The following is a 15,635-nucleotide window of genomic DNA, read 5'->3' on the forward strand; positions in this document are numbered from 1 at the left end:
CTTTCTGGAGACCCCTTTCTGCCATATCTTCTTTCCATCTGTTTTGTGAACTAAAGACTAAGTTTTATTTTTTCTTTCCACAGGGTCCACGAGGGTTACTGGGACCAAGAGGAACACCCGGTCCACCAGGACAGCCCGTATGTCGTTCATAAAGAAATGCAGTAGATTACATTTCAAATTTCCCCACAAATGTGGCAGTGACAAGTATTGTTTTTGCTCTCTTCTTTCCTGTAGGGAATCTCAGGTATTGATGGCCCACAAGGACCAAAAGGAAACTTGGTACGTAGATTTATTTATTTGTTTGTTTGTTTGTTTATTGGGGGGGACAGCAATAAAACTTTCAAAGGGACATGGCAATAAATAACTAAATGAATTGGGCTGGATCCCACTCCCACTCATGGAAGTTGTGTGTGCCATTTTTGGTCATCCCTCCTCCCCCTTTAGGTCCCCATGCCACATACTATTCCATTCAGAGGAGTCGGGAGTCCCCCCCCTCAAAAAAGTCACCTTCAGTCTACCCCTTTCCATGTGTACTGTATTTTTAAATTAACATTTTTAAAGTAAGTGTTTCTATGCCACTACTTTATACACGATAACATGGCAGTGTGCAGTTTGTACAGTTATATATTCAAGAAAATATAAATCAACATAAAACAATACCAATTAAATTGACATCTCTGGATCTATTGTCCTTTGTTCTCACATTAGCATCTTAAGTATCTGAAACCTAATTTTGTATTCCTTGAGTATGGCAGGCTAAAAAGTTAATTTTGTCCTCTGCACAAGTCTTTAGAGGATCCTCTATGAGGCTTCAGTGAATTTATTGGGGGGTACAAGTGAGAACATGGAATGAGTGACTGATCATGAATGCTTTTTTCTAGTTGTCATCAGGGAAAATACATGCAAAAGTTCAAATTAGGTCACATAGACTAGTTTATCAAGTGATGGTGGAATTACAATGACATCGAAAAAGGTTCCTACCCATAATTCAGATTATCTCTCTGTACTTCTTACACAACAGGGACCTCAAGGTGAACCAGGACCCCCTGGGCAACAAGGAATCACAGGTCCACAAGTAAGTGCTCAGCAAACCATAATCTGCAAACTTTTTTAAAAAAAACCCGTTAACATACAGAGCAAGAAGGGAGCTTATTCTTGCTTGAGGGCTTTCATAAACTACCATGAAAATATCCCCCCTACACACACACACATACAACAAACTTGCACACACTTCTCTCTTCATCCCTGAATGCCAACAAGAACAGACACACCTGTCAAGAAGGTTCTGAACTGGATCATATTACACATTCATTACCAGTGTAAACGTTCTCAAAATAATTTCTGCACCCTCTGGTTCTTTTTTTCTTTAGAGGCGATTTGTTGAAAAGAACCCTAATGAATCATCTACATTGGCAAAAAACGACAATTGTTGCCTTTGATTTCTTATGCTCTGTGTTCTTTTTAATAGGGGCTTCCAGGTCCACAAGGCCCAATTGGCGTTCCTGGTGAAAAAGTAAGTAGCATTCCATTGAAGAGTTACCACTGAATTTGGGTAACTATCCTTGGTTATGTACATGTGTGGGGGTGCTAGAATGGGTGACAAATAGGAATTGTGAATAGTCTTGAATGTAGCTACTGTCCCTGTAAGATCTCCTAACTCATTGATAAATAGTGTGGGGTGGTATCATGGCTAAGTCCACTGATTACAACTTAGATGCCACCCTGTGGGTTTCTTCAGCATGGGGAAAGGTTGAAACGTGTCCCTCACATCTCATTAAACACATTTCAAAAGCTTTCTAAGAATTCTGAAAGAGCAGGCCTTTGGTTTGGTACAAAGTCTTAACCACAATCTTTCCCAAATGTTAAGAAGAGAGGATGATATGATTGGCTAAGTTGTCAAAAGCTTCCTGATTTTTTCCCTCTAAACTGCCTGTAGTACATTCAAATTTGTACAGATTAGGAATAATCTCTAATTTTTTTAAAAAAAAATGTATTGGACCTGTAAGGTTCTCAGTTATTTGCTCATGAGTAAGCAGCCAGGACTCTGCTGTTTCCTTTAATGATTTTATTGTGCAAACTATGTACAGTGCAGAGCTAAAAAGTTTATGTCTGTATCAGAATCCAGGAATGGCCCCTTCCGGTTCTGACCCCAACAAAAGAGTTTCGGTATACGAAAACCCCGCCTTCCATCCTTTCTTTTCACCCCACGACGTCTTTGGGGCGACGAAAATTGCGTTCCCCCTGTGTCGCCCTTGTGACTGGGGGAGCGTTGGGTCTCCCTTGCATCCCCAGAGCCTCTACTCCCTTTCCCCTGTGAACTCTGCCCCTCCTCGCTGGACGTCTCGCCGCTCTTTTCGCTACCAGAGGAGGTACTGCTGGCAAGGTGGGACTGGGGCTCTCTGTAGCATCCGGAGAGCCCTTCCACCACCTTGCGCTGCATCGGGGACAGTTCCCTGACAGGACCATTATTCTTAAATAATGTTCTCATGTCCAGTTTCTCTGTATGTCATCATTTCCTAACTAAACTAAACACTAAGATTTAAAACAGAATATATGACTTTAGATAAGGTATGAGTTCCCCAGCCATGACATTCAATACAACTGCTTTGACACTCCAAAAATATTTCCACTACATATACATATTGTTGTACTAGCAAGCAATTTTAACAAGACTAGCTTAAGCAAGTTCCTTCCTCCAAGTTTGCTTAAAGATCTTTACTTTTCTGGAGATAAGAATAAAGCAGATGAAATGTAGATGAGCGGGTATCTAATGAGGTTGGAAGATGCAGATTCGAAAACTCTAAGCTAAGTGGAAGCAACAGGTTGCAAAAGACATGATGGGGGGGAGCCAAGAGGTTGCCTATATCAAGCTTAATATGAGAGTAAATATAACTCATATTTTCATCATTTTTCTTAACATTTCTACAAAAAAATCATATTAATATGCAACAATCTACTCATGAAGCCAAATCGCCAGACAAGCTTTTCAGACCTCAGGAAATCACAGAGTTATTTTTAAACTAAGTTAAGTGATGCATTAAGCACTAGCCTAGAGAATTTTGGGATCATTATACTAACCAATCTTTATCTAATATCCACAACATTTTCCTTTCCGTGTTTCAGTAACACGACTGATCTTTGCCAACACACCCAAGAAGAGTCAAGACAAGAAAGATGGGCGATAGGTTAAATTTTATTAAAATATAGCAAATATAGCATCTGCCAATCACAATAATTCAGTCAAATTATCCAAAGCCAATGAGGTCTAGGCGGGGAAATGCATTGATGGGAGGATTTCAGCTCTCCCATTTCCTGAGCCAGTTGCCAGCCACACACTGTAACCACACATCAAGGCCTAAGGAAACTCCTTCCCTGTCATTGTGTGGTCCTTGGGTATATGAACTTGACATGTGCACCATTGGCCAACATTCACCTAATGCACCTGACAGGGCCAAACAGGTGAATGAACAGCAACAGCAAGGACAAGGAGGAGGCTCTGGAAATCAACAGCGGAGGCCCTGCTAGGGCATGAGCCTCAACAGGTGCCCAAGATGCTGAGCTCTGATGCTGGGTTTATGAGTAGGGTGATACATGAGGCTGGATCACATCTTCTTGCTCTTACGAGGAGCAGCCAGTGAAGCAGAATAGGGCCTTACATCACACATTTTGCTTGACTTTCAGCATCAGCAAGGGAGAAAAAGATGGAGAATGCTGTTTTCAGCTGCTGCATATTATTTATACATACATACATACATACATACATACCCTGCCCATCTGGCTGGGTTTCCCCAGCCACTGTGGGCGGCTTCCAACAGAAGATTAAAAATACATTACATTGAATTGAAATTGAAATACTTTATTGTCACTTGTACAACTTGTATACAGTGAGATTACACGAGCACCCCCTACTCAGCTCTCTTAGTCTTAATTCCCCTCGTTTACCGACACACATCAGTTAACTAAAGCATCGGTCATTAAAAACTTCCCTAAACAGGGCTGCCTTCAGATGTCTTCTAAACATCAGATAGTTGTTTATTTCATTGACTTCTGATGGAAGGGCGTTCCACAGGGTGGGCGCCACTACGAGAAGGCCCTCTGCCTGGTTCTCTGTAACTCTGCTTCTTCGCAGTGAGGCAACCGCCAGAAGGCCCTCGACGCGGGACCTCAGTGTTCGAGTAGAACAATGGGGGTGGAGACGCTCCTTCAAGAAGTCATAATATCATTCTAGCTTTAGCATCTGTGCTATGGCAGTTCTGAACATTTTTGCAAAATGAACGTGTGAGCAGAAGAAAAAAAATATTTGAGAGCCTGTTGACTTTTGTAACTTACTGCCGAAGATAAAACTTGCAAGGACACACGGCAGAATATTAGGTAGCCCAAAATATCTCTTGTTATCTAGCATACATTTCTTCTTCTTGGCTGCTTAATGGCTACTAATTTTAATTGGGTCTCCTGATTTTTTTAAAGACTTAAGTGACTTGTGTTTTAGTGAGTCTTTTTTTAAAATTAGAATGGGGGGGGCAGAATTGGAAGGGACTTCTCTAACCAGGCACTGCATTTCCACTTTTCCTGTTACTCTCTCTTACAACGCAGGTGGAAATTTTGGAGTTGAGAGTATTTTCTAGGCACATACAGTGGTACCTCGGGTTAAGAACTTAATTCGTTCCGGAGGTCCGTTCTTAACCTGAAACTGTTCTTAACCTGAGGTACCACTTTAGCTAATGGGGTTTCCTGCTGCCGCGCGATTTCTGTTCTCATCCTGAAGCAAAGTTCTTAACCCGAGGTACTGTTTCTGGGTTAGCGGAGTCTGTAACCTGAAGCGTCTGTAACCCGAGGTTACCACTGTACTTAATTCTGACTGCAACCATATTTATGCTTACTGAGGATTAATCCCCATTGTACTGAAAGGGGACCCACTTCTGAGTAGATATCCTCAGGATTACACTTTCAGTCTTTTGCGCCTTCATTCCTTCATTCATGTATTCACTCATTTTAATTTCAAGGACCATTTTTTCTCTGTCTCCTGAGGGGAGTTTTATTAGCATGCATGCTCTTGCCAGGCACTCTGTATGGGGGAACATTTGATTTCTAAAAGTTACATTCTGTCTTGTGATAATTACAAATGGCCCACGGAATAAGGTTTCTTTTATACATTGAAGGGCAAATCAAACCCATAGACAGTAGACAGCCATCCCTGAGCTCCCCTAGCTCACCATGTTAAAATTCACCTGGCTCTTTGAGAAGAACAGCTCTTTCTCTCTTCTTTCCTAAATGTGTTTAAAAGGACACCTGATCTCCAACGTAAAGGCACTGCCAGCATGTGCCAAATCAGGAACATGGAAAGCTTTCATACAGACAAGTGTATCTAATCAGTTGGCTACACTATTACTCTCCAGTCCTCTCAAATTTATTTGCGGGTATTGCTAGGTATCACCTTTGGTCAACTCCAAAGGCAAATAGTCTTAAAGACTACCAAATGTATTATAGCACAAACTTTGTGGACCAGACTCTACTTTCTTTCAACCTCAGTGTCACTGAAGTAATCCACAACTGCAAATATATACAATATATATGGAATATTCAACCACTTGATATCGAGGGGAAGTGTGTGGAACAAGTCTCGGTGTTTCGCTTTCTGGGAACGGAGTTGAGAGATGATCTAACGTGGGGAGCAAATAGTAAAGATCTGATGAAAAGAGCACAGCAGAGGCTATACTTTCTGAGAATCCTCTGGAAAAACAATCTATCAAAGGACCTGCTGAGGGCATTTTACCACTGCACTGTAGAAAGTGTACTAACCTGTGGTCTGTGTGTGTGGTTTGCGAGTTGCACGGTTGGGGAAGGAACAGTGGTGTCCAGGGTTGTAAAGACAGCGGAGAGGATAATTGGGTGCACTCTTCCCACTTTGGACCAAATTTATCCCTCCAAGTGCTATAAGAAAGCAACAGATATTGTGCAGGATAGTGTGCACCCCGGAAATGATCTTTTTCAGCTTCTGCCTTCTGGAAGGAGGTATAGGGTCATAAAGACCAGGACCAGCCGCCTGAGAAATAGCTTCTTCCCAAGAGCGATTTCTGTTCTGAATGCAATGAAAGGCAGTCTGTGAGGGAGGGTCTGTACTCACATATGGGGTATCAGAGTTTTAGGGGTAAATTAGGGGAGGTATCAGAGTTTTTAGGGGGTTGTTATGCAGAGGTGGGATGGGTGGGGAGAGCAGGTTGTAAGTTTGATGTAGATGTGCAATTTCGTTGTTCTGCATTGGACAGTGACAATAAAGATTATCCTATCCTATCCTATTCCCACAAATTAAGATCTGCATGCACAGATGTTGATATTGTTGTTAATGATGAATGTCCTCTTCAGTGAGGTCTTTCTGATCCCTTTGCTGTATTCATTTCACAGACAAATGCAAATGATTTCCCCCCCCCCCCATGGCATTTTTCTCAGGCTTCCCAACTATTTTTTTTCTGTTATCTTAACTATTTGTAGATTTTATGTGCATGGTTTTTCAGACTAAATGTTAGTCGCTTTGATGTATCTTGGTAAAGGGAATTGCTACTCACCCCACAAACAAACTGACACAGAGAGAACACAAAAACACCTGAAATATTCTGCATTCACTGATAGGTATCTGAAGACTGGATATATATGTCTGCTTTCAGACAGTCACGGGAATGTCTCTGGGATTGTTAGCACTCACATGTGAACACTGACATTTACCGACGTTTCAACGTTTCCATTTGGAAAAGAAGAGTGGGATACAAATTCTGGAACGAATAAATAAAAGTAAATGTAATAAGGTTGCTTTTACTTGGGTGGCGCATTCAGATTGCATTTTGCTCGGTTTGAATTTGGGAGCGTTATCTCATTTCCTGCTTACGGATCACATTTCTGCTTCATTCATAAGTAATCCTTTGGCTTTTAGACATTTGAAGCCCAAGATGCCTTATCTGTTGATTGCCTTCTCAAAAATGTGTTTTCATCTCTCTCCAGGGACCTCCGGGCAAGCCTGGGCTTGCAGGACTTGCTGGTGCTGATGGCCCTCCCGTAAGTGGAATAAAGTTTTGCCCATTTTTATTTCAATTATTTTCATATATAAATCACTTCACGGTTCCATGTTCCTGAATTTCAGCAAGGAAATTGCAGCACTGATAGCTGGAGCAGACCTTGTAAAACATACCCAGTTTTATTATTTGAACTTGATTCATGTTTCTCATCAGGGGCTTTAATTTTCAAAAGGAGCCACTGAAACAGCAGATAAGAAATTGCAGTGATACTTATTCTTTAAAAAAAAAAATAAGAAAGGGAAAGCATTTAGGTGTCTAACCTGTTTTCTCTTGCACAGATGCAAACAGTCGGAAATGAACATGATGGAATTGTTAGGATAGAGCTGTCGTTTCAATTAATTGTGGATTTTAGCTCTGTTGGCAGAATTAGTTCACCGGATTTCTTATTGCAGGGAGGAGGGTGTAGCTTTAACTTTCTGGTGCTCACGATTGCTTTCATGTCACGATCCGAAACATGAGAAATGTTAAATTGGAATGATGAAAATGAGCCAATCACAGTGAAGTGTCTTTCCACACCTTTAAATGTTGACAAGCATATACAATGTAGTAAAAATTCTCGTGGGTCAATGCACCTTCATAAAACACAAAGTGGTCATTAAATTGGATAGATATGGAGGCTGTTGTTTGTTTGTTTGTTTGTTTGTTTGTTTAAAACCTTCCATCTTTATAATATGTGTGACACGCAGGTATGCCAGAATTATTTTTTTCTGTGCTACAATGCAGTATGCACCAGTTTAGTTGTCTAAACCACTGAGCCCCTTGGGCTTGCCGGTCAGAAGGTCGGCGGTTCGAATCCCTGCGGCGGGGCAGACCTCAGCACTGTGTGCCCGGTAGGGAGCAAGTGGACTTGTGAAAACAAGAAATGTTTGGCAGGGGGACACCAGTTTTTGTCCTTGCTTTGGGAGCCATATTACCAAAGTCCACCCCTGATTAGGTGTGTTGAGAATTCTTTGCTACAGATTCCTAGCCCCTCAGGAAACTCTAGTTCCAAAAGTTCCTTGGGGAGGAAGAACAACAGTTTATGGACCGCTTTTCCTGGGTGACAACTTTGTCATCATTTCAGTGCCAGGCAAATCCTTTTTTTTTGTTTTTTTTGTTTCGCCAGGCATTTAATGTGATGCTGTATTGTTAAGTCAGTTTTAAATAATATTTATGGGATTTTTGTTGTATTTTCAACTCTGATTGTAAAGCACGCTTTGGGACTTTTTTTGTTAGTGGCAAGCAATGCATAAATTGAATACAGTGGTACCTCTACTTATGAACGCTATCCGTTTCAGGGTGCCATTCGCACCCCAAAAAGTCTGTAAGTAGAGTGGCTCTACTGCACATGCGCGAAGCACGCAGATCGCTTCTGCACATGCAAGAAGCGCGCAGATTGCTTCTGCGTGTGTACACACGGCGAACCCAAAAGTAAACACTTCTGGGGTTGCCGCATTCATAACCTGAAAAGCCACAACATAAAGCAAATGTAACACGAGGTATGACTGTAAATGTAAAACTTAACCAGTGCATTCCAATGCATTTCTCTTCTGAAATTCAATGGGACTTATTCCCAGGTAAGTATGTTTAGGGTTGCACCCTAAATCTGAAGGTTACCTGTGCTTTTGTTGCTGCTTTTATGGGCTGAATGAGATTTTGAGGGGATTTGAAGGACACGAGAGGTGATGCAACATATATATTAGAGTAAAGGAAAGGAGCGGATTGAACTGAGAAAGCATCCATAGGCAGCTGTGAGTGTCTGAGTCACATAAAGCTAATAATTATTCTGATATTTTGAAGATGGCTATATGGACGCTGACGCTAAAGATTTATTATGCCCTTCAACAGCATGTGGATTTTGCCCAACTGGAAAAAGCCTTCTGGCTATTGATTTCCACATGCTATAAAATATTTCCATTACTGTTTGTTTTCATTTTGTTGTGTCATAACTTTAATGGCGCGCTTAGTGTAATGTTCGGTGACAAGATAAAAATAATCAATTCCCATCTTCCAGAGAAAATGCATTGAATGGGGGGGAACTCTGGAGTGGTTTGCATGCTCTTGCATTATTTTCCTAGAGTGCTTTGGACCTAAAACAAAACAACTTCAGGAGAAGAAAAAAGTCTTTTTACTCTAGCTAGTGATTCATCATTTCAAGGAAAGGCACTGAGGAGACGTAATACTGCCAATGTAATCAGATCAATCTCTTCATTTCCCACAGGCTTTTCAAAATGCTGTAGGGCAGGGGCAGCCAATGCAATGTCCCCTAGATGTTTTTAGACTCCAGCTTGCATCATCTGTCTTTATAGGCCATGATACCTGGGGCTGATGGGAGAGTTTGAGAAGAAGGCTGAATTTGTACATATGTAGAAGAGCATAAATTCAATTGAATCTGTATAATGAAATGCTATTGTTCACAAACTAAGTGTTTCCCCCCCGATATATTTTTTTTGCCCATAGGGTCACCCGGGCAAAGAAGGACAGTCGGGAGAGAAAGGTTCCTTGGTATGTTTTGTGTTTTCTTGACATAAGCCTGTGGATAATTCTCGTAACATTTAGAATGGAATGAACATATTATGATGCCTTAAGGAAAGATCACGACAAAATGTCGACACGCTGAAAATCGGGATTAGAGTGCCAATTTTGAACATTTCTTGCTTTCTTTCTCCGCTGAGGAAGGTATGAATTATTTTGGGCATAGGTAGACTGAATGCGTACTGAACTGTGAGCTTCCTCTCCCCTTGGTATCTGCTATTTCCGCACTTCCTTTCTTGGAAGTTGTGGGTGCGCCATCCATTTAAAGCACCCTGCTCAAATAATCCTGGATTTAAACCACACATTAGGAATGTTTATCAGACTTCTTTTTAAAAACCTGCCACCCTGGGAAGGGGTTTGCGTATTTTCTCCCAGCAACTCCTTCCACCTGCCAACTCAGATTAAAGTCAAGGAGAATTTCTAAAAATCCAAGTAAAATCTCTTTTGCTGCAAACCGAACCTGTGGCTCCCCCCCCCACCTTTCCCTTAAAAAACTTTCCTCCAGCATTCGCCACCAGACATTTATTGATTGCTCTTCTGTCAACAGGCTCCTTTGTGTTTAAGTATGAAGCAAAAGTGCTCAGAATCAAGGGGATGTGTGAGAGGAATAGAGTATTTTGTGTGCTCTGAGTATCAGAGTAACCTAAGCCTCCCCAATTCTGTGCCAATGAAATATTCTGAAAATGAAATAACGAAGCAGCTGGAGTGAATTTGCCATTCTAACAAAGATACTTCGGAGAGATGCTCAAGGTTTAAGCAGACCAGTGGACTTACATATTGATCCACCTGAAGGATTTTGAATCTTCACCTGGCATGGCATCCATGCTGTCAAGGCACATCTCGTCACACTCAGCTGCACTAATTCCCCTCAGACTATCTTCAAAATAAAGTACATTAGGAACTTGGCTAACAATGCAGTGAATGGGGACAGATTTCGGTTGCAAACTATACAGGTATTGCCCCACTCGCAACTCCATTTCCACAATGCCACCTATGGATAGGTGGGAAATCAATGCTACCTTGGATTCCCTTCGATGCATTAAAGAAATTGACGTGGCCCATCATCTCTCAGTCTATGGAGTGCAGCCTCGTTGCATTGAGTTTAGATGAGATCAGAGTGCTCCTTTGGTTTATTTACTCCCTCTGCCCATTTTGTCAAGTGTTGTTTTTAAATCTGATGGTTGACTACTGAGAGCCAGTGTGGTGTAGTGGTTAAGAGTGGAAGACTCGTAATCTGGGGAACCGGGTTCGCGTCTCCACTCCTCCACTTGCAGCTGCTGGGTGACCTTGGGCTAGTCACACTTCTTTGAAGTCTCTCAGCCCCACTTACCTCACAGAGTGTTTGTTGTGGGGGAGGAAGGGAAAGGAGAATGTTAGCCGCTTTGAGACGCCTTTGGGTAGTGAAAAGCGGGATATCAAATCCAAACTCCTCTTCTTCTTCTTCTACCCTAAATAATTCCAGACTTGTGTCTGAGGGTATATTGTCCTGAACGCACACCAATAGCTTTGAGCCAGATTCAGCTATCTAGTCCCACTAGTGAAAGCCAACACAAGGATGACCACTAGTACAATGGGCCTTTCTCCCTTCTCCTCTCCCCTCCCACCCTCCAGATTGGCTTGGGGCATTTGCGTGTGAAGAATCCCTGGAACAGCATGCAGTGGGGAGGGGGGAGAGCTAGGGGAGCATTTTGTTAGGCAGGCAGAAATGCTTACACTGACAATATGTATGTAACAGTGTGAAGTTGAATTCCTTCCCTAGTGTCTTAAATGAAACAATGCTCATAATGTCTTGAAATTGGGAAGAGGGGGTGGGTCACCTTGAGTCCTGTCGGCGGGAAAGTGGGGTTTAACTAATAGTAGTAGTAGTTATCATTGTCATCATCATCCATGGGCAATGGTTGGGGAGATCAATTCAGTAAACATTAAACAACAAATGCATCTACTTTCTTCAGCTTTGCCCAGAGATGTCAGCCAATACTGCCCTCTAGATAAAATACTTACATGTGACATTTGGTGATACCCTTAGGGCAGAGAAAGTCAACATGGTTCTGATATGACTTTCTAGGAACAAATTAAATGAGATCCACATTTGCCCATAATTGCTATCCAACTCATGCAACACTTCATTTTCCATTTTGTTAGAAGAACCCACATATACAGGTGAAACTCGAAAAATTTGAATATCACGGAAAAGTCCATTTATGTAAGCAATTGTTTTCATTAGCTACAGGAGTTTAATATATGAGATAGACTCATGACATGCAAAGTGAGATATGCCAAGCCTTTGTTTGTTATAATTGTGATGATTATGGCGTACAACTGATGAAAACCCCAAAGTTGAAATTGTTAATTTGGGGTTCTCATCAGCTGTACGCCGTAATCATTACAATTATAACAAATAAAGGCTTGACATATCTTGCTTTGCATGTCATGAGTCTATCTCATATATTAGTTTCACCTTTTAAGTTGAATTACTGAAAGAAATGAACCTTTCCACGATACTCTAATTTTTCGAGTTTCACCTGTAACTCACAAACATACATTAAACCATGTTTTGGGTGTCCACCATTTCACCACACCAACAAATCCACAGAAATACCCAGGTACAGGGTCAGTTATGAACTTACTGTTATGTTTCTGCTCAGATAAACCTGATCACCTTTGAGATAAATGTGTGTTAACCTACAGCTGTGTGCGTATTACTTAAAAGCAATATGATCTAGATATCCTTCATTATCTTTTAGGGGCCTCCAGGTCCTCAAGGTCCAATTGGGTATCCCGGCCCCCGTGGAGTAAAAGTAAGCATAATACCTTTGCTCATATTTGATAAACGCAATGAGACCTGTGGGCTTTCTTCCCGTTAACCAATCTGGTAACTTTGCGGTTGCTGCTGTTTTCTAACAGGGTGCTGACGGTGTTCGCGGTCTGAAAGGTGGCAAAGGTGAAAAGGTAATCTCTTTACGGTGCTTAGTTTTTATCGTTTATATTTTAGTACTAAAAGGACTCAACTCATTAATGGAAAATCTAATTGAAAATCAAGCACCATGTATATTGATGGTGCAATATAAATAGCTACAGTGATGAGCATGAAAAGTAGAAGCAGAATAAATCTGCAAAAGACTAGGGCTGATCATAGTAGCTGTGAGGGTATTTGATTACTTTTAAATACTTTCAGATTATTATTATTATTATTTTTAAAAAAGATTTTCATTAAATTGTTTTCCTGTTTCATTGTTTGTGACCCTGGGCTCCTTTGGGAGGAACTGCAGGATGGAATTATTTAATTAACACCCTTATTCCAAAATATAGTATGGACTCTAAACCTACATGGGCAAAGGGGTTTCCCCCTCCTATCCCTTCCCTACCAGTGCCCCCTGAAATTGGCTCTGCGGGGATCAGGAGAACCCCCAAAATGGTGATTGTGGGGAGGACAGGGGGGGATAATTATGTCTGGCAAGTAGCAATGCTTTCTCTGGTGGGACGTTCACTATAAAGGCCTGGATAGCTCAGTTGGTTAGAATGTGGTGGTGATAATGCCAAGGTTGCAGGTTTGAGTCCCATATAGGACGACTGCATATTCTTGCATTGCAGGGGGTTGGACTAGATCAGTGTTTTTCAACCACTGTTCCGCGGCACACTAGTGTGCCGCGAGATGTTGCCTGGTGTGCCGTGGGAAAAATTGAAAAATTACTTTATATATAGTCAATATAGGCACAGAGTTAATTTTTTTTAACATTTTCTAATGGTGGTGTGCCTCGTGATTTTTTTCATGAAACAAGTGTGCCTTTGCCCAAAAAAGGTTGAAAAACACTGGACTAGATGATCCTCAGGGTCCCTTCTGACTCTGCAATTCTATGATCATATGATTCTCACAGTGCAATGTTGAATTCCACTCTTTGATTTTCTTGCCAAATGTTACACAGAATAATACAGTGGTGCCTCGCAAGACGAAATTAATTCGTTCTGTGAGTGCTGTCGTATAGCGAAAATTTTGTGTTGCGAAGCACCAATGGGGGAAGAGCAGTTTGATGGGGGGGGGGAATCGGCAATTTTTTCGTCTTGCGAGGCAAGCCCATAGGAAAATTCATCTTGCGAGGCAGCCTTCCGCTAGTGAATGCCTTTCGTCTAGCGAGTTTTTTGTCTAGCGAGGCATTCGTCTAGTGGGGCACCACTGTAGAATCATAGAGTTGGAAGGGGCCACGGGGGTCATCTAGTCCAACCCCCTGCAACAAAGGAATATTTTTGCCTAACATGGGATTTGAACCCACAACTCTAAGCTTCAGCAACCCAAGCTCTACTGACTGAGCTATGTGGTTGGTCTTCAGCTCACAATGGAAATGAAGACATTTCTGACTATAGACAGCTCCTACAAACTGGAGAGGTGAAACACTCGTGCTGTTTTCTTATTAACAACCTAATGCCAGTCATCCATCTGGGACCTTCTTACATGACAGCAAACCATATAACTCCACTTTATCAATCACTCAGAAGAAGCAGGCAAACATTTTTGCCAGCCATTTTGCTACTAGCTCGTTTGGCCCAGAGATAGTGTCTTCCTCGGTATAAAGATAGTCCTGATTCAGACCTGCTTGCGTTCACCTTTTGTGGAGCGATTCGTTACCTAACCAGTAACTCAAGCTGGATGCAGCCCCTTGAAGCAACTTTATCTGACCCCAGTGGCTCGAATTCTATTTGAGGTGTCGTAGAAAAGGTTCCCCATTATTTTCGTTTCTAAGGAACAGAAGTTGTTAAGAGGGAGATCCCGCACTTTAAAATATAGCATCTGTCTTTGGGGTTTGTAAGTAATGAGTCAGCTATGCCTCAGTACACATCTTATGCAATCCTTATTCCCTGCTTGCTAGATGCTGCCAAATGTATTACAGAGCCTCCTCCTCTTGCGTGGGGATTGTTTTGTCAGTACAGCTACCAAAAAGACCTGTGGAGAACGGAGCAGCCCTCAAAATAGAAAAGCCGATGTTCCCCATGTGGATCACTGGTTCTGTTGAGCTGTAGCTAACTAAACATTGCACATGTGGAACAATTTCCATGAGTGCCGTGGAGCTTCCCCTCCCCACCCGAATGGCTTCGTATCTGCTCAGGTGTGCTCCTCATCCCTCAAATCTGCTCATGTGTAAAAAAAAAAAAAAAAGACTTCCAGATTTGTGTATGGTATTGCTTTAAGCTCCAAAATACTTCCATATTGTTACACCCTCAATTTCTGCCAAGTGGTAGCAAGATTCCAGGGGCTTCCAGGCACTCACCCAGGGTTGTGTTTCCGTTGGGAAATCAAAGCACATTTTTTTTCTGTGCCCACACTCCCCTGCCAACCTCCATTTCAAAGACCCAAGCATCTTCCTTTGATGGGCCATCAACACTTTTGTCATGCTTAAAAACTGGTCTGGCAGACAACCTTTAACCTGCTTTTTTTTTAACATTGCAAAGCTGTCCAGGGGTGGAGGAAGGGGGTACGGTGGAGGCGGTCCACCCATGTGTCACCACTGAGGGGGGTGACAAAATGCCGGGTGGCACTCACTGCAGGACCTGTAGTGCGCCCGAGCCACGCATCTCTCCTGGGAGTGACGCGATGGCTTGGGCGACTGCAGGCTCCGTGCTGCCCCAAACGGTCCGCCTGCCACCTCCCCCCAGCTGTAGGGCGGCTGAGTGGGAAGAGGCAGGCAGACTCCTCGGAGGCCCCACGGAGCATGCTGCCCGGCTTGCCCTGCCCTGTTGGGGACTGGCCCTGCCCCTGGGTATAGGGCATGCGCGCCGCCCCAGGCGCCCAATTGGCTTGCTCCACTGCTGAAGCTGTCTCTTTCCCAGATGAAGACTCCAAGCATTTAGTAATTCATAACATTTACTAAATCTAATTATGGATGCCTTTGCACCCACAAGCTCTGGTACCCTGAACCTGTAACAATGCCTCATCCCTTTAGTGGTGAGTCACGTGGGCTGAGAACTTCATTTCTCTGTTTTCTTGATATCTAGGGTTTGATAATGAGCATCTGTAACAGCATCCTAGATTTCAGGAACTCTGAGATACAGGTGAAACTCGAA

At 42.4% G+C, this 15,635-nt stretch overlaps 1 protein-coding gene across 1 annotated transcript in view; it reads left to right on the top strand.

Annotated features, from left to right (window-relative positions):
- Positions 1 to 15,635, top strand: part of COL11A1 (collagen type XI alpha 1 chain) — a 254,149-nt gene that overhangs the window by 125,173 nt on the left and 113,341 nt on the right. The window contains exons 21-28 of the mRNA XM_033151495.1: positions 84 to 137; positions 235 to 279; positions 1,022 to 1,075; positions 1,469 to 1,513; positions 6,994 to 7,047; positions 9,507 to 9,551; positions 12,326 to 12,379; positions 12,486 to 12,530. Coding sequence (XP_033007386.1) covers positions 84 to 137; positions 235 to 279; positions 1,022 to 1,075; positions 1,469 to 1,513; positions 6,994 to 7,047; positions 9,507 to 9,551; positions 12,326 to 12,379; positions 12,486 to 12,530 — 396 coding nt within the window. The remainder of the gene's footprint in view (positions 1 to 83; positions 138 to 234; positions 280 to 1,021; positions 1,076 to 1,468; positions 1,514 to 6,993; positions 7,048 to 9,506; positions 9,552 to 12,325; positions 12,380 to 12,485; positions 12,531 to 15,635) is intronic.

The sequence above is a fragment of the Lacerta agilis genome, chromosome 6 (genome assembly GCF_009819535.1).
Source record: "Lacerta agilis isolate rLacAgi1 chromosome 6, rLacAgi1.pri, whole genome shotgun sequence".
NCBI lineage: Eukaryota > Metazoa > Chordata > Lepidosauria > Squamata > Lacertidae > Lacerta > Lacerta agilis.